The following is a 26,111-nucleotide window of genomic DNA, read 5'->3' as shown; positions in this document are numbered from 1 at the left end:
CAGCCTCCGTGACACGCACACATTTTAACTGTGAAAGAGACACAAGCGGCTTGCAAGCCACTGTTTGGCCACCGCTGGCATATACCAGCTACACTACCAACACCTAAATCCCAGACAAGCGCGATTACACTCCCATGTCTCTCATGGATTTTGCTATCTTGACTACTAGGAGAATGGTGTTGCCAGCTGTGGGTGTGCTGCCTGAAAGCCCTGTATGCACTAGAAAATTAATTTGTTTCTGACAGCAGCCAGCTGCATCAGTTTGTCCTGACCCAGGGGCAAAGAGATAATGTGAACTAGGTGAACCTATTTTCAACACCTCTGCAGAACATGTGATTGAGAGTCAGTGGATGATGGTCTCGACTGCGCGCAAGAGCATTAACTGTTTTGGCAACAGGCACATCATAGGGGACCTGTTGCTGACAGCCATTGTCAGCAATACATTAGGTCATTTTCTTAATGTAGATGCTACCTTAAAAACAAGTAGTATTCAAACTGGTGGTGGTGAGGAGCCCTAGTCATGGACCCCACTACGCTTTGCATTGCACAAACACAACAAAGAGCTGAGGAGGAGTCCTTGTGGCACCTTAGAGACTAACATTTATTTGGGCATGAGCTTGCGTGGGCTACAGCCCATTTCATCGGATGCACAGACTGGAACATATAGTGAGGAGATATATATGCATACAGAGAACATAAGAAGGTGGGAATTGCCCAACCAACTCTAAGAGGTTAATTAGTTAAGATGGTCTATTATCAGCAGGAGAAAAAAAAACTGTAGTGATAATCAAGATGGCCCATTTCAGACAGTTTGACAAGAGGTGTGAGGATACTTAACATGGGGAAATAAAGTCAGTGTGTGTAATGGCTCAGCCATTCCCAGTCTCTATTCAAGCCCAAACTGATGGTATCTAGTTTGCATATTAATTCAAGTTCAGCAGTTTCTCATTGGAGTCTGTTTTTGAAGCTTGTCTGTTGGTCGCTGTGCCAGACCACCACGTGAGGAAGAGTTAACTGCTAAACACACTTCTGTGTCAACTGTTGGCTATAAGCAGGATAGCCCAGATAAATAACTTACTGGGTGACGATCAAGCCAAATTAAAAGATCCTAAGGACCTACCATGTAGTGACTTGACAGAGGACTTGTGAAATACTGTTGCTCTTCTTATGAGCACTTACATGCCCTCTTACATGCTGTCCCAAAGACTCACTGGGTCCTAGGATTAAGACAGATTTGGGAAATTCACTACACAACACCAGGTGTGATGCCATTGCCTGTGGTCACTGACATACAGTGTACTAAGAACTGTTGTCTCTCTTGGGTTGCCCCACCAGCGATGCCAGGCAGGGTCAGAGTGTGCACCCTTTCGCATGCCAATGGAGATTGGAGGGCACAGTGTGCTGGGATGCCTTTGTCCATCCTGGCGCCATGGCTGAAAAGCAAGCAACGCCATTTTGGGATATGCTGAGTGACCGAAGGGAAGCTGGGTTTTTGCCAGATTTTGACATTTTGCACGAAGTCAAACCACTTCTTACTCAGGACTTGGTGCTGACAGCACATATAGAATGTCACTAGCCGCTCCAAGTCTGCCTGTAGCAGGGTACGGGTTTTTGACCAGCCTAGCAAATCTAGCAGGTTTAATAGATCCTGAAATTTGGTAAATGTATGGTCTTTAAAAATGACTAATACGTACCACCAAGTTGATTGTAATTAGTTTCAACAATTATTTAGAAGTAGCTTTAATGTATTTCACCTGTGCTGTGATTTCTCCAGGTAGTTTATGGTTTTACAGTCATTTGTATTTTGAATGTTTCTTTCCTCTGTTTTTAAACGAACAGGAGAAACGGACTATGCAGCAGAAATAGTGACAGACTATGATACTGCTGTCAAGTGTGCAAAGACAACAAAATGAAAAAGAGGAGGGAGGGTTTTTCTCTAACCTTTCCTCACTTATCCTAATTGTCAGACATGCCAAATGCGAGGAAAAAAAAAAAAAAAAAAAAAGCAGAAATTGGGCTTTTTTTTGGCTTAATGGGCTTGTGAGTTGCTATTTGGCTAGTAGCTTACTGCTTGTTTTTTTTTTTATTGGCTCCCGGCAAGCAGGGGCAAACAGGGGCACAGTGTCAGGGGTGCACAGCGGGTCCATCGCAGTCCCAGAGTACATGCTGGGCAGATCTAGTCACAGAGTGTTGTGTTCTTAGGGATTAGCTTGTTTTGGCCTTGTTTTCTTATCCTCAAAGACGCTTTATTGTCCACTGCTGCCCTGTAAGAGAAACTCACAAACCGTCCAGGGGAGCCATGAAACTGACTAACCTACAAGCACTCTGGGGAAGAGACTGTCTTTTTGTTCTCTGTTTGGACAGCACCTAGCACAATGCAGTCCTGGCCTCTGACAGGGGCTCCTGTGCATTGTCAACCACAAATACACATGGTGCTGGCAAGGGCATAAAGGAAACCAGAGAAAAGTCTGTCGATTACAGTGGCCTTGGGTTTTACATTATAGTAGAAGGCAAAATAATTCAGACAGAAATGTGATTTTTCAGAGCCCCTTTAAATACTCCGGTAGCTGGCAAGTGACAAGGTTTAGGGACACATGCGCACACTACTTGGCTTGTGCTGGCACTTGAGTGAAGTAATTACAATTCTCATCAATCCCAAAGAACGACGCTTACAGGGGCCTATGAAGAAGGCTAGAGCAGTGTCCCTAGACTCCATGTTAATTATGTACTGACGTAACCCACAACCAGGAAGAAGGAAAAATCATTTCACTGCCACGAAGTAAATACTCAAACAACAGCTTCCACGGACAACCACTGCATTGCAGCATTTGACTTCAGACTGAGCAAGGGCTATGTTAAGGATACACTGCTCATTGTAAAGGGGCATGCCAAGTTACAACGCTCACTGCTGTCTGGGGTTTAATTTTATGGAAGCACTCAGGCCTGGTCTACACTTACAACTGAGTCTGACATAGCAGCATCGCTGAGGAGTGTGAAAAATCCACACTGCTGAGTGCTGTAGCTATGCCGACCTAACCCCCAGTGTTGAGACGGTGTTCCTACACCAGATGGAAAACCCCTTCTGCTGGCACAGGTTGTGATTGTGCCAACATAGTTATGGTGCTGTAGCTGTGCAGGTATAGTCCCTGTGATATAGACGCAGCCTCAAGCTCCAGTCAGGATGAGTAGATCCTCTGTACTGCGTACTGTACGAACAAGAGAGATCAGGATGTCTCTCTTGACTGAGGCCACAGCTGTGAAATAGGATTTGAAGTGACAGGGAACCCAACGTTTTATACTGCATTTAGCTGACTGGTCTGCAGCAAAAGAACGGAAGCCAGTGGGGAAAGTGTTGACTTAGCTGATTCTGATTATTCCTTGACTTTAGCAAAGCTTTTGATACGGTCTCCCACAGTATTCTTGCCAGCAAGTTAAAGTAGTATGGATTGGATAAATGGACTATAAGGTGGATAGAAAGCTGGCTAGATCGTCGGGCTCAACGGATAGTGACCAATGGCTCCATGTCTAGTTGACAGCCGATTTCAAGCAGAGTGCCCCAAGGGTCGGTCCTGGGGCCGGTTTTGTTCAATATCTTCATTAATGATCTGGAGGATGGCGTGGACTGCACTCTCAGCAAGTTTGCAGATGACACTAAAGTGTGAGGAATGGTAGATACGCTGGAGGGTAGGGATAGGATACAGAGGGACCTAGACAAATTAGAGGATTGGGCCAAAAGAAACCTGATGAGGTTCAAAAAGGGGAGGGATAGCTCAATGGCTTGAGCATTGGCCTGCTAAACCCAGGGTTGCAAGGGGGCCGTTTGGGAGCAAAAATCTGTCTGGGGATTGGTCCTGCTTTGAGAAGGGGATTGCACTAGATACCTCCTGAGGTCCCTTCCAACCCTGATATTCTATGAGTAAGGACAACTGCAGAGTCCTGCACTTAGGACAGAAGAATCCCATGCACTGCTACAGACTAGGGACCAAGTGGCTAGGCAGCAGTTCTGCAGAAAAGGATCTAGGGGTTACAGTGGACGAGAAGCTGGATGTGAGTCAACAGTGTGCCCTTGTTGCCAAGAAGGCTAACAGCATTTTAGGCTGTATAAGCAGGGGCAATGATCAAGGGACGTGATCATTCCCCTCTATTCGGCATTAGTGAGGCCTCATCTGGAGCACTGTGTCCAGTTTTGGGCCCCACACTACAAGAAGGGTGTGAAAAATTGGAAAGAGTCCAGCGGAGGACAACAAAAATGATTAGGGGGCTGGAGCACATGACTAACGAGGAGAGGCTGAGGGAACTGGAAGAGAACGGGGGATTTGATAGCTGCTTCAACTACCTGAAAGGGGTTCAAAGGGATGGATCTAGACTGTTCTCAGTGGTGGCAGATGACAGAACAAGGAGTAATGGTCTCAATTGCAGTGGCGGAGGTTCAGGTCGAAATATTACGGGGATAAATCATTAGGAGGGTGGTGAAGCACTGGAATGGGTTCCCTAGGGAGGTGGTGGAATCTCCTTCCTTAGAGGTTTTTAAGGTCAGGCTTGACAAAGCCCTGGCTGGGATGATTTACTTGGGAATTGGTCCTGCTTTGAGCAGGGGGTTGGACTAGATACCTCCTGAGGTCCCTTCCAACTCTGATATTCTACGATGGACCAATCTAATAAATGGGTCCCATGTTGCATCTCGCAAGTGCTCTGCCCATCCACTGTCCAAGCCCTTGACCAGAATATGTCTGAACAAGCAACCCTGGGACCAGAATGCTCACTATTTGGGTGCCGTCCTGACAAAGCCAAGATGAAAAGGACTTACCGCTGGAAGTCACCTCTTGCTGGGAGAGGGACTCTTCCTTGGGCTCCATCTGGAGGCTCAGGGATTGCTTGCCCTCATCTGTTTCGTCATCTTCTGGGATGACCAGCTTCATCAGGCTCTGGTTACACACATTAGCTACCTCTTTGATGCCTGAGCAGAAAGGATGTAAGGAACACTCTAATTCAAGACGCTTTACGCAGCACCTTAGACAAGCCACACAGCAGGGACCCAGAAGAATACATCAGAACCATTCCTCCTCCCCTACCCCACATAGTTCCCACCCCTGTCCAGTCCTTACAGCATCCCTGCAAGCTATACATTCTGACAGCTGTCCCCACCCCTTTGTGGGGAAAGGTGGAGGGAACTATATATTTGTGGCAGGAGGGTTGGCTAATTCCTTATGTCCCAAATCAGCAACCCTGAGCCCAGTAGCTCTCCTCTTCTCCCACATCACACCCGAGTGCACAGCTGGAAGTGTCTGCGCAGGTGACCAGATATGTTCTGCGAAGTGATCAGATATCAGCGCTCACACTCCAGAGACGGGGCAGCTCATCCTGCTTGGAGGCAGTGCTTCAAGCATCACTCTAGGAAGGGGCCATTCCTGAGTTCACACGCTCATGCCCTGAGAAGGTGATTTTCCCAGGCTAACCACTGACTGACGCCAATGGCCAGCAGTGGCTCCATTACACATGCAGCATGTGATTTCCCTCCTCCCCAACAGAGATCTTACTAGTTGGATTTCCCTCCTCCACAGGCTGGTCATGTCATTTAAACCACCTAGGGGCCTAAGGAGGGGTAAGATTGTAACAATTTTTATTTCTTTCTCGCCTTCCACCAAACCCTCTCTGGCCAGGAGAGCTGGAATTAGTTCCCTGAGGAGTTCTGCCAAGCCCCCAGAATACCTGTACATAGCTACATATGCTTGGTGACGACTGTATGACCGAGAGGAAGCAGAGACCCTGGGGCTCGGTAGCAGTGCCTGCTTCCCCTGATCTGGGTAAGGATACTCTTCTTTCGGTCATCGTAGGATAGGCACGGCAGAACGGCCGTCAGGATCCCTGAGGAGTAGGGCAGCATGACCCGGCCCGCCAGTTGGATGAATTCCCTCATCCAGCACATGGCTGTCAGCTGAATCAGATCATCTGGAAGATAGGGACCAAGGACAGCTGAGGAATAGGCAGGTGGCACCCAGATGGATCAAACTCAACAAATTACGCCACAAGCACAATGAGATGACAATTGACTTCTGGTTTTGGTTTCATCAGCAGGGGTCGTCGTGAGGGGTGCTCTCCAGAAGATCCATCCCCTAAACGCCCAGAGTAGCTGGATGTTAAAAATGCTTAGTGAAAACGCTAAATGCAGACGTGCTGGTAATCATTAGGCTTCAGTGTTAACCCCCATTGACATTCATGCGACCAGCACATGCCTCGATGCTAAGCATTTATAACATGTTCCTCACCACAGTAATTGTACAGCTAAGTCACCACCACAACACGTCAGCCCATGTATGTGCACATCCCTCCCTCCTTCCCCTGAGGCTGCATAGGGATTTATTGCTTAACTCTCCATATTCTGCCACAGAGTAGCAGCTGGAGAGGCCTGTCTGCAAACACAGGCAGACAGCATTGCACTGGCTGCCACTCAGGGGGTCTCTTTCAGAACCACAAGGGCTGGGGAGGTTGCTTTAAAGAAAATTCTGAAAAAAAACTAATGGAGCCAGCAGAAGAGTGAGTGCTGGCTGCCCACCCAGATGGCCCCCATCTTCCCCCTTGGCCTCCAGCCTCCTTCACACTGATCCAGACACCCACTCACCAGCAATGTGAACACAAGTCTAGGCAGGAACAGCCTCTGTTTGCACAGACTGTGCAAGCCCCTGCTTGAGACCCGAGTAAACTGCACCCAGGCAGATCACGGCTTAGAGCAGTTTACCCTGTCTCCACCCAAGGTTTGCAGCATTAGTGCAGCTAAGGCAGGGGGAGCTGCCAATGGCTGAAGTTGAGTAAATTCCCAGCAAAGAGGCCACGCAGACAGCAGGATGCACGGAATCAAACAGAATCCTTTTAAACTGTTCCATCACTAACCTAATGAAACCAGATTCAGTTGCTCAAGCCTGCGTGCCACAAAGTTACACCGGTTTTACTAGAAGTGTTATGTTATAATCAATACCAATTTAGACAGAGATGAAACTTCGCATTCTAAAACTGAGGCAGATCTATTTTACAGGCTTAGCTAGAGTATGTAAATTCAGAGATTTTAAATAGATACAATTGCTTTCAATTCAAAATACGCGTGCCCCCGTGGTTTGCACCATGTAATTAGACTGGTTGTAAAGAGATGCCACCTTTGTGCAGACAAGCCCTTTCTCAGAGTACCAAAGCTGTCTGTCTGCGTCCATGTCTCGTACCTGCAGGGTCCACTGGATGGCACTTTGCCGGAGAAAAGCGTGCAGTATATTTCAGAGTTTATTTTTATTTCTATGTAGATGTCCAAAAAATCAGGGTTTTCGGGGCTCTCTCTGCACGTACAAGTAGCACTGTTTCAAACTGCACTCCTCTAAACCGCACTAGGGAACCTTCAGTGAGCACCAGCAGGGTCTACATGGACCAATTAACGCACAACACCTTATTAGGCTTTAGAAATCACAGCTCGTAGTCCACATCACTGCCCTGTGTGGACAAGCCCTTGGATACAAGCCACGAAGCAGGGACATCACGTATCTGAACAATCTGCAGCGGGAAAGGGATGAAGCCAACATGAATTGAGTAACCATTTTTGGTGGGTTTTGTATGGAGTGTTTTATCTGTGTTTATCAGGTAAAACCTAAAACGAGACACCCTAAACATATTAATTATTTACACCACAGAAATCCTGAGGCACTTGGCCCTAATTTTTCAGTCACCTAAATCCAGTGGTGTGCCATGGCACTTTTAGCAAGGCATGCAATTCTACAATGGCATGCGAGGTCACGTTGTGTGGAGGACACCATTTTGTTTTACACAGTGATAAATCCATGCATGTCTGGGGTCTGACTGAAGCGTTCCATGGCCACAGTCATATTCAGGGCTTCTGCGTTCTTGTGGCATTGAATTCTGGAGCATGCAATGCAGGCGGTGCACACAGACGACACGCTACTGCCTAAATCTCTAAATAAGTGTCTTTGGTGCTCAGTGCCTGCACATCCCATTAAGGGCTGTCTAGATTGGGGCACTTTAGGCACTGCTGGTTGGAGGGCCATGTTTCCAGTGCAATGGATCAGCAATGTAATGCAAGCAGTACTTCACAGGGGTGACACCATTAAAGGCCCTGGGGCACAGCAGCATGCCCAGAGACCCAGACTTGCTGGCTATGCTTCTAGCCCTCTGGCCACTGCCTGAGCCCGCCTTCCAGCAGGGTTTCACATGGGCAGCTCCAAGGTCTTTTCATCTAATTAAGTCAAGAGGAACCTGTTTGAGCCAAGGCATCTTAGCAGAATCCTGTGCTTGGGGAAATGTTTTTTCGCACTCTCGCAGCATGGGACAAACCAGGGCCTGGATTTGCTGCAAGGTCTCCGGTCACTCTAATGTCACTGGTCCAAGCTGCCCTGCTGAGCCGTGACATTTGGATCATCATTACTGAGGGATCCCGGTGTCGGGGCAAAGCCCCTGCTACTGTCACAATACAACACTTGACACTCAGGCAGAACGGGCTATAGAAACAGCATCCTGCTCCATTTTACCGGCGGAGAAGCTTACAGGCTACAGTGGTGAATCAGCCTGAACAGTGACCTGCCAAGGCACTCCCTGATGGTTTCACACAGTGCCCCTGGTTCCATGGGAGGGGGTGGGGACAGTGGTGAGCGCTTGTGAATCCCACCCCCTAACATTTCTAATTCCAGACCATGCTGGTAGGTGAACAGACACTAACTGTGTATGGAGCCTGGCTTACTGAACTCTAACACACGGATCCCACGCTTCAGCCAAGAGTGCAACTCTCCGCCAGCCCGAATCAAAAAGCTTTCCAAGTATATTCCATGGCGGGAAGTTCCCCAGAACAGGATTTTCAGAGCCCAACCCAAGGCAGCTCATCCTCCCTTTGAAAAAACAACCCCTGTCCAAGGCCTGGTGCTGGTTCAGCCATGAGCGAACCGTGATCCAAAACAAGTGTTTGCTGGTGCTGGGACTGTAGCCTGTTTTCCCTGGGCGGTGGGGAGCTGTCGAGGAGAACTGTGCCGTCTACACCATTAACAGACTTCAGTCCTGAATCAAAGGTTTTGATCAAAGTCGCAGAGACTGTGGCTGCCATCCAGCATGCTGGGCTTTGCACTCACCAGAAGCCTGACAGTGAATCACTAGAATATTAGCCATTTCTGCAAACTTGACGCTGGAAGGATTCTTCTTGATCTCTTTAAGGAACTCCCCAAGGGCCACCTCACACCTGCAGGGCAGTAGGACAGCCAGTTAAGAGATTCATTCTTAGCCTGCATAGCACAGGGAAACACACACCAACCTTCCTGGGTACATATGAATTGACACCAAGAGCGAGGTCATCACCAGTTACATGCACAGACTCACTGCAGCTATCTTCTGCCACCAGCTAGGCTGGTCAACACTCGTCCTAACAGGGGGCTTGAGCGTTTCCATCACCGGTCACATGTCTGAGTTATCCACACTAAGCTTAACTCCCCTTGAGTTAGCCCAGCCACACTACAAAACAACACTGGCTGCGCCGACTGTTAGCTGCACAGAACAGCTGCGTCCCCACCGCATTACTGAGCTTGAGCATCAGCAGCACTTAGCCTTCAACCCACGTCCCGTGCCAGGCCAGCTAGCTTGAGTTTACAGCACTCCTGAGCTCGAGGTAGAGATGTGTGTGTGGGGACAGGAGCTGGTTACTCTAGTTACACCTCAAGCTAACTCTGCAGTGAAGACAAACCCATGGAGAGCTGCTGCCTCACTGACCCAGTAGTCAGCACTTTGCCACTCAGACACCATCTCTGCCTGGATCAGAGCAGCAGGAGAACCATGCTCTATATCGGGGGTTCTGAAACTGGGGTCGTGACCCCTCAGGGGGTCACGTGGTTATTATGTGGGGGGAGTCATGAGCTATCAGACTCCCCCAACCCTGCTTCACCTCCAGCATTTTGTAATAGCGTTAAATATTAAAAAAAGAAGCGTTTTAAATTTATAAGAGGGGGGTCACACTCAGACTGGTTCGGTGAAAGGGGTCACCAATGCAAAAGTCTGAGAATCATTTTGCCCTGCACAGCATGACTTCGCACGTATGGTGCTTGCACGGTCATGGTGTACTGAGGGCACCATTTTGCTCTTCCAAATCCCACCCTCCATCCTGTCTGGCATCCTGGAAGGAAATTGTTCATTAAAATGGGGTCATGCCAGCAAAAAATTGGGGAACTGCTGCTCCACAGTCAATTCTGGCCAGAGTGAGCTGGAAACAGCAGCATGATGCTGGCCTAGACTTCAGCCCATTTATTAAGACAACCAGTTTGCTCCACCTTGCAGTGCATGCTCCTTTGTGCCTTTGTTACACAACTCTGGTTTGTGGACAGTGGAAGAGTCTGACTATGGAGCAGACAGCAGCATTTCACCCCAGCCCCAAGGCAGGGAAATATGCACGTCTCCCACCAGCCCCCCAACAAGTGTTTACCCAGTGCTCCGCGCACCCCCAAACTCACATCTTCCGGATCTCTTTGCTGTTGTCTCCCAGGATCTGGAAGAGCCCATCCAGGATCTCCGGGAGGTAATCCAAGAGATTAATGTCAGGCACTGACTCTAGCACCAGGATCTAACTCAGGGAAGGGGCAAGGAAGACAAGAGTCCTAGTGAGTTTCAGAGAAGACTAGAAGCTAAATAAACAAACTACCCCAGATCTAATGGACTCTCCATTGCGAGAGGCAGTGCTGGCCAATGGACTAAGTACCAGGGAACGTGGCAGTTCTCATCCCAGCGCTGTCACCATGCCCATGACACCTGCCCCAGTTGTAAAACAGAGGATACTGATCCTCCCTCCAGGCACTGGAAGCGTTGTCTGCTCTCTTACTTTGAACGTAAAAAGAGCTATGCAAGTTAGGCATGTGCTACATGTTTTCATTATCTTCTAGGACTCTAGAAGTCCATGGCAACAGGAATGTCAAGAGCTAATCAGTCAACAGCTATGGCCAACTGCAGGAAATGAGCCAGAAGTGATTCAACCTTTTAAGGAGCAAGTGAGTTTGAGAACAAGACAAGTGAACCTCGTGCATGTGCATCTGCATCTGCTAAGTTAGTGCAGGACACGTGCCTAGACTCTATGATGGGCACACTGAACCCCAGCTGCAGCGCAGCCACCGCTGTTGGATAGCTTTCGCCAGGACAAGAGCTCGACAGCCCTGGGCTACAGCCATGTCGCCCCTCGCTAGAGCTTCAGCAGTGGAGCAGATGGCACAAGTGCTGTGCCGTACGCACTTACCCAGGATATGATGAACTGCCGGGCATACTGGTTGTTGGAATAAATCCTCTCCCGCAGCAGTGGGATGAAACCCACAAGGTCAAACTTGTTACTCTCAGTCACGATGTCCTATGAAACAAACACCATTGGCAGACGTTAGGGCAGCAGTGAGACTCACCCTCCTCCCAGCGCTCAGACCCTATGCACCAGCGCAAGCACCAGCTGGCCACTTCCTATTTTTAGGGAGCTGGGGGCTGAACATATTTTAGAAAGTGAAAAGTCACCCACAGAGGATGGGGCTCAAACCAGTCAATTATAGGCCCAGGCGATGACTCTTAGCTATTGGTCCCTGACCCAAAGGGCCACAGGGTGTGTCCTAACTGGTCAGAGAATCAGGCATCCTCCCTCTGGCAGTGGCCAGTACTGAGGTTTCAGAAACAGGTGAAGACTCACTCCCCACAATGCACAACCCTGAACATGGAAGCGGGGGGGGGGGGGTGGAGGGGGATGATTTCCTTGATTCACGCACTGACCAGCTCATGTCCCACAGCACGTGATTGAACCACCCTGATATGTAACGAGAAGTGTCCCGAGTCCTTTTTAGGGCTCACCTACACTTTATGACTAATCTCCTGCAACAGTGAATCCCTCTGCTCCAGTCTGATGGGACAGTGGACAGGAGTGTGAGCAGGGCTGGACTCTCCCACAGTGACCCTCTACTACCTCCCCAGCAGGGATCTCTGCACCATGCCAAGTGCTGGGCTGGCATGGGCCCACCCGATGAGTGAGGAAGAGGAAATAGGAGCAGGAAGCATTTGGAGGTTTGGGCAGGTAAGAACCACACTGTGTATAGATCAGGAAATGAAATTAATGGCTCCTACAAGAGACAGCAACTTCTGCTCTTCAGACAGAGCAGTTCAGCTCACCTGCCTGAACAAGGAACCTGGACAAGAGACAAAAAAAGGTAGAGACCCCACTCTGTACCTGGTGAGGGAGACACAACCTTCCGATCACACTGGAGCCTTCCCCTTGGGCAGCATGGTAGGGATAGGTACTCCAATAAGCTTTTCATTAACATTCACCCATTGCTGTGTCCAAGGCAACTCCTCCCCGCCCCCAGTCACACATCATGCGTATGCAGCCTTAGCAATGAGATGGCCAGCAAAGCAAAATCTCATTCCACCAGAGCAGCAGCCAATAGGAAAGAGAAATTTCCACAGCCACAGGATGAAGTTGTGATGGTATTCGCTGGTACAGCCTCCTGGAAATGTAAGAAATGTATAACTCTGTCCCACCCCGGGGCCTTCTGACATGGGTCCCTAGGAGAGTCAGCTAAAAGAAGGGAAATGGGAATTACCTTGAGAAGTCGGTCCAGTAGTTCAGAGCCACTTTTCACATTTGGGTCTGGATCAGCAGCAAGCTGCAAGTTACAAAAACACAAATGCCATCACAGGCTCCAGAGTTCGAGAGAGAGAGACACACACACACCAGTGTACAGGAACTCCTCATTTAACGTTGTAGTTCTGTTCCTGAAAAATGTGACTTTAAGCAAAACAATGTTAAGAGAATCCAATTTCCCCATAAGAATTAATGTAAATGGGGGGGGTTAGGTTCCAGGGAAATTTTTCTCATCAGACTCTCTTTATTTTTAATATTATATATATATATATTTTTTTTTTTTCAGAGGGTGGGATATTTCCCAAGGAATGCCTTACTGCTAAATGAACTAGCAATTGACTGAGCCCTCAAGGGTTAACACATTGCTGTTGATGTAGCCTCACACTCTACAAGGCAGCTCAGATGGAAGGAGGGGACAGCATGGCAGAGAGAGACAGAGACCCATACCCTGTGTGAGAGAGAAAATATGTGCATTTCCCCTTTAAGGAGCTGACCTCAGGCTTAAGTACACTGCCTTGTCAATTAAATCAGCTTGCCGAGACCTGAGATGGTGGCTACTGCCTAGAAGTTCCCTCCCTCCATTGTGTCCCCCCTCTGCTCTATGGAAGATGGGGTAAGTGGGGTGCAGGAGCAGGAGGGAGGGAGGGGGAGACACCCTGACATTAGCCCCTTTTTTCCCCCTCCCCCCATATAGCAAGCAGGAGTCTCTGGGAGCAGCTCCAAGGCAGAGGGTAGGAACAGCACATGGCAGTGCGGGGAGGGACAGCTGCTGCACAGAGAACTTAGGGGAGTGGGGAGCTGATGGGGGGCTGCTGGTTCACCCTAGTTCCAACCACCCACCAGCTAGCTGCAAGGGGCGGCTCCTCCTGCAAACGGTGGACAAAACAGGCAGTTCCCAAAGATGTTAGAAGGGAGCATTTCACAACTTTAAACAAGCATGTTCCCTAACTGATCAGCAACTTAACATCAAAACAACGTTAACCAGGACGACTTTAAGTGCGGAGTTCCTGTATTTGTGCTGGGTTCCTAGCAATGCCCAAGGTCATTAGCCATGAGAAGACATCCCTGACACTTGCACAGGTTAAATCAACCTCATTGCTTGCCAGCAATTTCCTTTCAGACTAGAAATTGAATGAGTTTCCAGGAAATGACTGGGGAGATGGTTGCATGGGGCAGAGCTGGGTTCACACCACCTTGAGTGGAAGGTGTGCCCCAGGCAAGAGAAGGTGGACAGACACTAAGCCTGATCTGAAAAGCCTGACCACCACTTCCTGGCTGCATCTTCAGCTCAGCTCTCTTCTTGCAACCACAGTGAGCAAGGGACAGACATGGTGAGGGTAGCAGCCTAAGCCTTCTGCAGATATTCCTACAACAGCAGGGACGAGTGTCCCCAAAGCCAAAGCCTGCACCCTGCCATTCAGCAGGAGGGATCTGCACTGGTGGCCCCTTTAGTAGGGTGACAGGTGAGGGCTCCCACTCCGCACCTTCGTGGGGGAGGGAAGGCGGACACAGGGGAAAAGCTTCTTACCTTACTCAGGCCATCAAACAGCACGTTGAAGTGTGGGAGGACAGAGCCCCTGGCCACCTTGACGATATTATATAGGGCCTCGCAGGCATAGTACCGCAGTCGGCTGTCAGCATCGTTAAAGCATGTCAGCACTGGCTCAATCAGCTCCTTCAGGTACAGCCCAGAATCCTGATGGCAGAACAAGGCTGAGGGTTAGGGCCAGTCCCCACTCGGGTTGGAACAGACTGACCTCTAGCAGTGCACACCATACTACAGAGCACCAGGACATGACCACAGGTGGCAGTGCCATGAGGCATCAACTCCTTCGCACGCATTGGCTCGTACATCAGATCATACCAAGCGAGCCTGAACCATCTCGCCATGGCTCCAGATTCACAGGGAGCTATCAGATTAGTATTCTGAATGCCCCTAGAGGATTGCAGGCCTTGTGCTGCAAGTGTCAGCACAGGAACGGAGATCACTGCATTCTGGCTCCCTGATAACACCATGATCATCATTATGATGAATCCATGGAGACACAACAGGTCATTAAGACTTCTTTGGAACAGTGATAATCCCATTCCTGAAACCAGAGACTTCAGAACACATTCGTCCCATCACAGGAGATCACGTGGCTGAAACCTGATAGCGACAGTGTTTGGGAGTACACTTAGCCCAGGCTTGTAACCAAAACTAGGCCTCAGAGGGAAATGTGACCGCATGCGTTACTACCCCCAGCTCTCGGACCCTCCTGCTTTAGCTATGGTGTGACGTTATCTGATTAGAATATGACCATATGAATCCTTGTTGCAACCACGGTTATATATCTGCAGCAAATACTGTACAAAGATTGTTGAATGTGGTGTCTATGAAAAGGTTATGTTTTGCTGGTTATGATTATGTTATTTGTATGCACTAGGATTTCAGTGACTACTAAAAGTAGCCTAAAGTCTTACTCTGAAGTCCAATGGAAAGATGCAGTGTAAATTGATGCAACAGTTTACCCCTGTCTGTGCAGCCCAACGTGGTTTGGGTAAGCCTCTGACTGGGGCTGGCCTCTGTTCTAGCTATGCTCAGGGCCTGCGTATGCTGCAATAAGCTACCATGTTGTGAAGTGAGTGGTACAGGGCTATGTTTGGTCATAAGCACGTGGCATTGGCATATAATTCACACAAAAGATTGTTTCCCTTCGGTATCTTCCAAAGCCCAGGCAATGCTGAAAGGTCTATTAAGCTCCCAGACCTGATCCGACATCTCCAGCGTTTGGTGGAGTTCATGGCTTTTCTCTTGAGCATCAATGAGCAGAGTAACTTCAGCTGCCTTTTCTGAGGTGGACAGAACTCAGTTACCTTAGACATGGCTTGTCACGTGCCTGTTCACCACCTTCCCCAGCCCAGCACCAATGTTAATTTTTCATTTTCTCCCCCGCAGCTGGAGTTTGCCAATTACAATTAAATGTTTCCATTAAGCAGCCGGGGCCTAACTCAGGGCTAGGATGCACACCCCTTCCTGCGTGCACCGGTGAGCACTACCTCACAGAGCAGGGTCTTGACATCAAGGAGACAGCTAGAGGAGCACTTTCCAGCAGCCTGTAGACCATAGGGAGCAGATGCTCACATGCGACAGTGACAGGCGAAATCAAAGAACTGGGACCCCTACCTTCCCGAGAGCAATGGAGCAGGCTGCCAGGCCGATGAGCCCCCCTTTCCTGCTGTGAGGGTGCTGCGAGAGCGCAAACTCTTGTGACAGGATCTGGATGACATGCTTGATCTGTGCTGTGTTGTTCTGAGCCACGAATTCTCGCACCAACCTAGCAGAGAACAGAGGGGAGGACAGGAAGCTTTAGCTTCTGTATGACAGAATATCTTGGCCTGGCTTCCACAATGCATGAGATGCTAGCCCCAATGACATTTGCCATGGTTTAGTCTTGTGCACTGGCTACCAGACTCCCTCAGCCCAGGAAACACGGACAGGACGGGAAGATTCATTACAAGGAGCCTCAACTCACTCCCCCCAGCGAAAGCCAGCAACTAAAAACAGGACAGATGAACAAGTAACTGGCTGCTCCTCACTCCTACCCCTTCATTTACCCCTGCCCTGCCTTGAACTGGTCCAATCACTTCATGAGACAGACACACGTTCTGCCACGGCAGACTCCGGAAACAGCATCATGAACTCACTTCCTCGGGGGGAACCCCACTAAAGACAAGTGGCTCATCCCCTCTTCAAGTCCTTCCACTATCCCAAAAATCCCCCAGTGCACTGGGCTGGGGCAGGCTCCCTAAAGATGCCCAATGCCTACGCAGCCTTAAACCCAGAAGACTCAACACAAGCATTAACTGTTTTCTACAAAAGCAGCAGAGAATCCTGTGGCACCTTATAGACTAACAGACGTTTTGGAGCATGAGCTTTTGTGGGTGAATACCCACTTCGTCAGATGTATATAGTGGATTAATTTTGGGTTTATTTCCACTACACACATCTGACGAAGTGCGTATTCACCCACGAAAGCTCACGCTCCAAAACGTCTGTTAGTCTATAAGGTGCCACAGGATTCTCTGCTGCTTTTACAGATCCAGACTAACATGGCTACCCCTCTGATACCTGCTTTCTACAGTTAACACCCACTCCCCAAAGCCTTCCTAACAGCAAAAGGACCCCTCCTCCTCCCAACAAAGTGAGGAACACGTGTGGCACTGACAAAACACAGAGAGGGGGAGTTACGACCCAGAAAGAGATTAGGACGAGCATTCAAATGCATGTCACTGTGAGCGTCCTCCTAGCTCCCAAACTCCTTGATGACTTTGCATTAAACGTTCAAGGGGGATTTTAAACTGGGCCAAGATCTCATGTGGGATTTTAGGCAATTTAGTTTTGGCCAGACTGCAGGGGTTCAGTCCCATTTTAGAGCACAACACCTCCCCAGTCCTTTAAGAGTCAAATGTAGATTCAGTCAGCTCCACTTACAATTCCTATTGTACCAAAAGTACTGCTGGCGTGGCAGCAACTGTGATGCAATTAGAGCTCATGGAAAGAAAAATAAGCGTTTGTCACTCATATTACTGCACCCATTGTCTTTGGCACAGGAAAGAGGACATGGCAGAGTTTATGGAAGAACGGTTCAGAACACCTGTGGCTCACTGGGAGAATTCCTCCCTGGCACCCAGGAGGCCAAGGTTCAAGTCCCAGTCAGTGCATACATAAGAACAGCCATCTTGAATCAGACCAATGGTCTGTCTAGCCCAGTGGTTTTCAAACTGCAGGTCGCGACCTAGTCTGGGGTCGTGGAATATCAGGCACTGGGTCGCGCCGGCTCTGGTCAGCACCGCAGACTGGGTCGTTAAAAGTCCTGGCGGCAGTGCTGCCCGGCTGGGGCAGGCTAGTCCCTACCTGTTCTGACACCGCGCTGTGCCTCAGAAGCAGCCAGCAGCAGGTCCAGCTCCTAGGCGGGGAGCCACAGGGCTCAGCATGCTACCCGAGCACCGGCTCCGCACACCCATTGGTCAGTTCCCAGACAATGAGAGCTGGGGGGGAGGGGGACGGGCAACGCCTGCAGGCAAGAGCCATGTACAGCTGCTGATGCGCCTCCGCCATTGGGCGACTGCTGGTTCTTCTGTTATGTGAAGGGGGTAAACAACACTTCCTTATTCACTTTCTCCACTCCAGTCATGATTCTACAGACCACTATCATAGCCCTCCTTATTCGTCTCTTTTCCAGATTAAAAAGACTGGGACTATTCAAACCCTCCGCATACAGAAATTGTTTCACATCCTAATCATTTTTGTTGCCCTTCTCAGTATTTTCTCTTTTTCTAATATAACTTTTTTGAGATGGGGCTACCAGAATTTCACAGTATTCAAGGTGTACCATGGATAAACTTTAAAAATAAAAACACCTCACACCTCCTCTCTTTTTTAAGGCACTATTTGCAAATTATTCAATTTCCTGCCATGAAAACAACACTTGAAACCAAAGAGATTTTAGGACTTGCACTCTGGACAGCCATGAGTAGAACCTCAATTCTTTAGAGCAAAGTGAACAAAGTTTTCATCCCCTCTTTTTCAGGACCTACTACCAAGCTGTGCTTATGCAGTTACTGTACTAGCCTACAATGGATTTAGATCAACATATTCCTACACCCAAAACCCAGTGGAACGTGACTGAACAGTCACCCAAATCCTCAATGACACATCTGCATAAAGAGCTGCAGCAGCATTCTGTAGACACCAGATCAATGGAAGGGAAACCTCTTCCTCTCATTAGACCCATCTCATACTCATCCCTCCTCCACTGCTGCTGATGGGGTTGCATCACTGCAGCTGGATAGATATTATGCTGTAGACTTGGGGGAGGGCTCCAGGCCAAGGATTCAGGCACCTGCACAGAGAGGTTCAAGCAGTTGGACCATTGGTGGTGCAGTGGTAGAATTCTCACCTGCTCCAGTACCATTGGTGCAGGCTACAGGGATAACACCACGTTACTCTCACTGCCAACCCGATGGAGCAGTAATGAGTGCAGGGACAGAAAGAAATATCAGGGCTTGTCAACACTGGCAAGTTTTGTGGCCAAAAATTGCCTTTTGGTGACAAAACTGCGATAGCGTACACACTGCAAGGTCACTTTTTTCAGAAAAACTGCCTAGATTTGGTGACAAAAAATGTCCACCTCTGTGAGAGACCTGTCTTTTCCTCTTCTTTTACTGTCATCAGCCAGCCAGGATAGACACCACAGGGCTTTTTCTGATTTTATTGCCTTTCCAGAAAGTATCCCACAATTCCCATGGTACCGCTCTGGTCAGCGGTTTGAACTCCGCTGCCCTGCAGCCAACCCGCCCTGCAGCCAACCCGCCCTGCCTCCTTGCAAGCCCCGGGGATTTTTAAATCTCATTCCTGCTTGCTGGCTTTCCAGAGGAGCTTCCCAGGGGAGCATGGCTGGGTATTGCACGAAACGCGCTCCCACTTGGACCACCGCTGAGCTGTTGGATCTGATCAGTATATAGCGAGAGGAGTCTGTTCAGTAGCAGCTGCGAGTGACCTGTAGGAATCAGGACACATATGCGCAAATTTCTCGGGGCTTCTGAGAAAAGGGCTACAATCGGGACACACAGCAGTGCACTGCTCAGGAGGCAAGGCGAGGCCACAAGGCGCAGGAGGCAAACCATTGCTCCGGCAGTGCACCTAAGACCTGCCGCTTTTATAAGGAGCTGAATGCTATCCTCGGTGGTGACCCCACTTCCATCGCCGATTGCCCCATGGATACTTTGCATAGAGCAGAAAGAGTGGGTAACCTGGAGGCTGAAATTGTGGATGAAGAAGTGGAGCTAGAAGAGGATGTGGAGCTCCTAGCGGGGTCACCCAGTGGGGCAGGCAGCCAGGAACTTTTCTCCACTCCAGATGTGCTCAACGGGGAGCAGGAAGCAGATGAGAAGGCGGGTAAGTTGCTGTGGTTTGTGCAGGGAATCGAAAAGTGGGAGGCAGGTAGTGTTTTCTGTGAGCTGGACATTGCCGCGTGTAGCTAATCTGCACGGCAAAGCAAGGTGTCAATGGACATCGAGACCTGCAGGGAATCCTCCAGAGAGGCTCTCGAAAGTTTCCAAGAGGTACTTGTTAATCCCCTGCCTCAGATTCCAAGGGATTGCAGCCTTGTTAGTTCCTCCATTGTAGGAAACTGTTCCATGCCGTTCAGCAACCACCGGAGCTGGGACCAAAGCGCCACATAGCTGAGCTGCATATAGACTGGGCTGGAAGCCGCCAGCGTTTAGCAGCTGAGCCCTGGTTTCTCTGGTCACTGTCAGTAGCAAGATATCAGCCAGCAGGTTGGCCTGTGAAAAAGTGTGGGATAATTTTAGAATGAGATCCCTGCTAAGGTGCCCTGCAAGCCAAGACACACAATCACCTTCCCCCTACTCCTGAAACTCACCATGACTGGGGTGCTCACAGAGCTGTGTGCCTGCCTAGAGTCTCAGAGAGAAAGTGATTTCTACTAGCAAAATGCCCTTTATACTAAATCGTTTCAATCGTTTGCTGGAATGTAACAAGCCCTCTTCTGTTCAGCACAGACCTTGAAGAACACACCACACACTCCCACAGACCAGATGCGGCAGACAAGAAAAAACCCCAGTGCAGCAAAGACGACATGTTCCACAAGGTTATATAGTGTGATGAGAGATAGACGGGCAATGGAAAGTGCTGGGAAGCCGAAAGGCAGGACAAGAGAGAATGCTGCTTTTGCTAGGCAAGCAACAGAGTGGATGATAAAGATTATGGAGGATCAGACAGAGATGCTCAAGTTTCAGACAGCAGCAGACTGAGCAGATCTGAGTTCGAGTGCCTCTGCAGCAGAAGCACAATTCTTTGCCAATCCCACCCCCTTCCACGCCCACACAGTCCTTTTCACTTCACAGCACTCCCGAGTTGCCCCATCACTCCACCCCCTCTCCCAGCTTGCACAATGATAGCTGGAGCTACACACACTGGTGAGGTTTTTACCCTTTTTAACAATAAATAAAGGTTAAGGTATTTAATAGTACAGCGTTTTTATTGTGTGTTCTACAAAAGCGTATAGCAATCAATTCACTCTCGGGAACAGGTTCCTAAAGCCTTGTGTTGCATGGATCTTGGGCCCCAAAACTGTACATGGATGCACCAGGGAACCAACTCCAAAGCAGACTTGTAACTGCCCCTTCTTCTCCAAGTGGTTCCTCAAAGCCTCTCTGATGTTAATAGCAGCCCTCTGGGCTCCTCTGACAGCCCTAGCATCTGGCTGTGCAAAATGTGCAGCCAAGCGCTCTGCCTCAGTGCTCCACACCTCAGCAAACATTTCACCCTTAGATTCACACAGATTATGCAGAGTGCAGCACGCAGCTACGACCACAGGAATATTATCCTAGGTAAGGTCTAGCCTGCCACTGAGACACCTCCAGCAAGCTTTCAAACAGCCAAAGGCACATTCGACTACCATGCGGCACCTGCTCAGCCTGTAGTTAAAACGCTTCTTGCTGCTGTCCAGGTGTCCTGTGTAAAGTTTCATGAGCTAGGGCTGCAAGGGGTAAATCGGGTCTCATGCGATTACTATGGGCATTTCTGTATCCCCCACTGCGATCTTGTGGTCTGGAAGGAACGTCCCCACTGGCAACTTTCTGTACAGGCCAGTTCCTGAAGATGCATGAGTCATGCACCTTTCCAGACCAGCCTGCACTGGTGTCCATGAAACGCCCCAGTGATCCACAAGCGCCTGCAACACCATGGAGAAGTATCCCTTCCTATCGATGTATTCAGAGGCAAGGTGGTCTGGCGCTAAAATTGGAACGTGTGTGCAATCTCTGTAAAGCCATCAACTATTTATGCACATTTCCCAGAGCCATGGTCCTCCACAGCAGGATGAGATTTATTGCCTTGCACGCTTGGAGTAATAATGCCCCAACAGTGGACTTTCCTACTCCAAATTGACTTGCGACTGACTGGTAGCAGTCTGGATTCACCAGCTTCCACACAACGATTGCAACACGCTTCTCTACCGGAAGGGCTGCTTTCAATCTGGTGTCCTTGCGCCATAGGTCAGGGGCCAGCTCAGCACACAGATCTATGAAAGTTGCTTTACGCATCCGCAAGTTCTGTACCCACTGGTCTATGCAATCCCACCAAAGAGTGCTTATTTATCAAGCCCAGAAGTGATGCTTTACCATATGCAGCTGCTCTGTGAATGCACAAAGCACTGATAAGTTGCTGCTGAACATTCTGTGATCCCAGGAGAAGAGTCACCTAATAGGGTCATGCATTTGGTTTGTTTTGAGCAGGATTAACATTAGCTCTGGTCTCGTGAAGCTGCCCTCTTTCCATTCAGGGACACCCTGGACACTCACACGAAGAGAAGAGAAGAGCTTCCCACAGGGTGTAAATGAGGAATTCCACTTAGAAATTGCCTTTTTAAATCAAAAGCTTCCCATTCTGTAGGGTAATGCAGTAACTACATCTATAACGAGGGAGAGGGCTGTTTGTGGCTCAAGCAGCATGAGACCACCCAGCCAGAGTAAGTGTTTTTCCATTTGGATTTAATAACCAGAAAGAATTTATGGGGGCAAGGGGCAGATCTAAAAGCTTTTCTATATGGGGAGTCTTGGGACAGTTCAGACAAATTAAATGCACTAAGACTCTGTGTGGATGTTCTCCCTCAGTTTTAAGTTAGGTATGTTTGCACTGCAGCTGTGTCACTGTTGTGCTGTACTCAGAGGCGGCTCTAGGCATTTTGCCGCCCCAAGCACGGCAGCCTGCAGGAGGTCCGAAGAAGCCGTGGGACCAGTGGACCCTCCACAGGCATGCCGCTGAAGGCAGCCTGCCTGCCGCCCTTGCAGCAATCAGCAGAGTGCCCCCCCCCGGTTTGCCGCCCCAAGCACGCGCTTGGCCTGCTCATGCCTGGAGCCACCCCTGGCTGTACTGTAGACACCCACTACCGCAACAGAAGGGGTTTCTCCGCTGCTGTAGTCAATCCATCCCCTCTAGGACAAGAGAAGAATTCTCCCTTTGACCTAGTGGTATCTACATCAGGGCTTAACTATACCTCAGAGTTGTGAATTTTTCACACCCCTGAGTGACACTGCCAGTGCAACCTACAAATTTTAGGTGTAGATCAGGCCTTAACCCCTTTGAAAGAAGGCCACTTTCCTCCTGAATGAGAGCATCCACACAGGGGCTTCGTACACACTAACTTCACAATTCTACTTAATTTCCCTTAACTTTCCTGGGTTTCCCCACGTAGACAAGCCCAAAGTGTGTCTTCCCTTATCCAGAGTTTGACAGCTACAGAAGAACCTCAGAGTTATGAACACCAGAGTTACAAACTGACCAGTCAACCACACACCTCATTTGGAACTGGAAGTAGCCAATCAGGCAGCAGCAGAGACAACAAAAACCCAAAAATCTACAGTACAGTACTGTGTTAAACATAAACTACTAAAAAAGGAGAAAGGCATTTTTCTTCAACACAGTAAAGTTTCAAAGCTGTAAGTCAATGTTCAGTTGGAAACTTTTGAAAGAACAACCGTAATGTTTTCTTCAGAGTAACGAACATTTCAGAGTCATGAACCATCTCTGAGCTGTTCGTAACTGAGGTTGTACTGTACTGACCACCGTTCTAAATCTACTAGCCAGAGAGAGAGAGATGAAAGAGGTGGACAAACAACCCATCAGCAGCAACACAAGTGTGATACCAACACATAAACCTCCGCCTTGCTGGAATACCCACCAGACAGGTGTCTCCCGACCATGCTTGAGGGTTCCAGATTACGGACCAGCTTCTGGCTAGCATATTTTGGATGAATTTAAAGCTTCACAATTAATCGCACTGTTAAACAATAACAGAATACCATTTATTTAAATATTTTGGGTGTTTTTCTACTTTTCAAATATATTGATTTCAAATACAACACAGAATACAAAGTGGACTGGGCTCACTTTATATTATTTTTATTACAAATATTTGCACTGTAAAAATGATAAAACAAAAGAGTATTTGTCAATTCACCTCACACAACTACCATAATGCAATCTCTTTATTGTGAAAAAAATCTACATTTCTAAGTTTCATTCTTATGTAACTACACTCAAAAACAAAACAATGTAAAACTTTAGAGCCTACAAGCCCACTCACTCCAACTTCTGGTTCAGCCAATCATAGACAAGTAAGTTTGTTTACATTTCTGGGAGAATGCTGCCAGCTTCTTAGTTACAATCTCCCAGTATCTTGTCATAGATTACCTTCAATAGCAATTTTCGTAGGGGATATTCAGTAGACAGCAGAAAAGCAGAACTATAGGACAGGGTCTGGAGTTTGGCTGCAGTCAGAGAGATAACCGTAAGTAATGAAGATTTTAACCGAGACTAAACAAAATGTGTAATCCTTCCTCTCAAAAGATGGGACCATAAAGATTTCTCAGCCACTCAACAGACATGGCCTTGGTGAAAAGACAGCTTTCAGACACAAGCTTCATGTTTGTAGCTTACACCCAGCATGAAGTCTGCATTTCCTATCTGAGAAACAAGAGGTATGTCTACACTACCTGCCGGATCAGCAGGTAGCGATTGGTTTATCGGGGATCGATATATTGCATCTCATCTAGACACGATATATCGATCTCCAAACGCGCTCCTGTCAACTCTGGAACTTCACCAGAGCGAGCGGCGGTAGTGGAGTCGACAAGGGGAGCCGCGGCCATCGATCCAGCGCCGTGAGGAAGAGAGGTAAGTGGAAATAAGATACTTTGACTTCAGCTACGCTATTCATGCAGCTGAAGCTGCGTATTTTGCATCAGCCCCGTCCCCTAGCATAGACCAGGCCTAGGGGAGTTGCTTTCACTAACCGAGTCAGCTGCTTAGAAGGATCAGCATCATAACAAGCAGAGGGAGTGGTAGCACTACCAAGCATCATTTTCCATGGCCTACATTCCCTATATCCACTTTTTCATGCTTCTCTCACAGCACATTAGAGACTTGATCCCAGAGCTTGTTTGTAGCCAGGCTTGGAAGGATTTGATTTTTATCGATAAATGTTGATACACATCGATCTCATGGTGCATGCACAAACCAACAAAAAAATATTTCCAACAACAACAATCAAAGTTTACAGATAGGCAAACTAAGAAAAATATTGCTTGACAACTTCTTGGAGTTTGATTTAAGGCTAAAATTTTGACATATGGCTTTGAAAGAGCTGAACACAATTATGGAACAAATAACCAGGGAGGAAGAATTTAATCAGAAAAATGTAACTGATCATTGGGGATCTTTGAAGAACACCTTACTGCATGGAAGAACAAGGCTGTGCTGGTTAAAAATCAACTGGGATCTGAGGGCAAGTGAAGGCAGCAGTATACATAATACATATCAGATGCAGGAAAGGAGAAGTTGATAGTAATGAATATAAATCAGAATTTAGGAACTGTAGAAAATTGATAAGGGAAGAAAAGGAACATAAGGAGAAATCTCTGGTGAGCAGAGTTAGAGAATAAAAGGAGTTTTAAAAATATATTAGGAAGACAAAGAATCCTGACAATGTATTGGTCCATTACTAGACAGAAATGGTGGAATCATCAATAATAATGCAAAAAAAGGTAGAAGTGTTCAGTATTTCTTTTCTATATTTGGGGAAAAAGAGATGTTGCACTGATGATAATACTCTTTCCATTCCACTAGTATCTCTGGAGAATATTAAACAGAAGCTATTAAAGTCAGATTGCTTCTAAGAGCAACTTGCCCTGGAACCCACAAGGGCTGAGGTGATTCTCCATTTAGTCCTAAGAGTAACACAGGATCTGAGCTAAGAGATGAATGTAGCTGACCCACTCAGCAATAGCAACCATAAAGTAAACTTAACACTCTAGTAGGGGAGGAAATGCCAAATAAACCCACCATTGTAGCATAACCTTCTAAAAGGGGAACCACACAAAAATGAAGAAGCCAGTTAAACAGATGCTAAAAGGAACAGTCAAGGGTGAAATGTCTGCAAGCTGCTGAGAGACTATTTAAAAACACCATAATAAAGGCTCAAACTAAATATATACCTCTCCTCCCACCAAAACAAAAACAAAAAGCCACAAGGACCAAAAAAAAAAAAAAAAAAAAAAAAAATGCTACAATGCCTAAACAAAGTAAGAGATATGGTTAGAGGAAAAAAGCCACCCTGTAAGAATTGGAAATAAATCATTGTGACACTGCACCCCATAGTCTTCACAATGATATTATTATGAGTATGGCATAATTATGATGTATGTTATGCAAGGTAAGTCATAGGAGGAGTCACTGGAAAAGTTATGAACTGTCTAATATGATTATCTAATTTGTATGCATGTATCATGTGTGTGTCGGAAGTTATGAACTTTGACTACATAACTGTATTTCAAATGTAGTTACACCTGGGTAACACCCACTAGACAAGATGCTTTCAGCCTAGAGAGTGGATGAGGAAGGGCCTATTCAGGGCAA

At 48.0% G+C, this 26,111-nt stretch overlaps 1 protein-coding gene across 6 annotated transcripts in view; it reads right to left on the bottom strand.

The window, feature by feature from the left end:
* Positions 1–26,111, bottom strand: part of VAC14 (VAC14 component of PIKFYVE complex) — a 214,505-nt gene that overhangs the window by 182,645 nt on the left and 5,749 nt on the right. For 3 of the 6 annotated variants that reach the window (XR_004375754.2, XM_032795394.2, XM_032795396.2), the window contains exons 2-10: positions 19,424–19,957; positions 15,795–15,945; positions 14,157–14,324; positions 12,588–12,650; positions 11,252–11,359; positions 10,479–10,588; positions 9,114–9,220; positions 5,815–5,949; positions 4,808–4,957 (exon numbers count right to left, since the gene is read on the bottom strand). Coding sequence is in view for 5 of the 6 variants with exons in the window: in XM_032795394.2 (XP_032651285.1) it covers positions 4,808–4,957; positions 5,815–5,949; positions 9,114–9,220; positions 10,479–10,588; positions 11,252–11,359; positions 12,588–12,650; positions 14,157–14,324; positions 15,795–15,945; positions 19,424–19,638 (1,207 nt within the window). In the remaining variant the exon portion in view is untranslated. Of the gene's footprint in view, positions 1–4,807; positions 4,958–5,814; positions 5,950–9,113; positions 9,221–10,478; positions 10,589–11,251; positions 11,360–12,587; positions 12,651–14,156; positions 14,325–15,794; positions 15,946–17,525; positions 17,620–19,423; positions 19,958–26,111 lie in introns of those variants that run through there. The other 3 variants (XM_075073743.1, XM_032795395.2, XM_075073744.1) reach the window with 2 other exon arrangements.

The sequence above is a fragment of the Chelonoidis abingdonii genome, chromosome 19 (assembly GCF_003597395.2).
Source record: "Chelonoidis abingdonii isolate Lonesome George chromosome 19, CheloAbing_2.0, whole genome shotgun sequence".
Classification (NCBI taxonomy): domain Eukaryota; kingdom Metazoa; phylum Chordata; order Testudines; family Testudinidae; genus Chelonoidis; species Chelonoidis abingdonii.
This window is presented reverse-complemented; position numbering and strand designations above follow the sequence as displayed.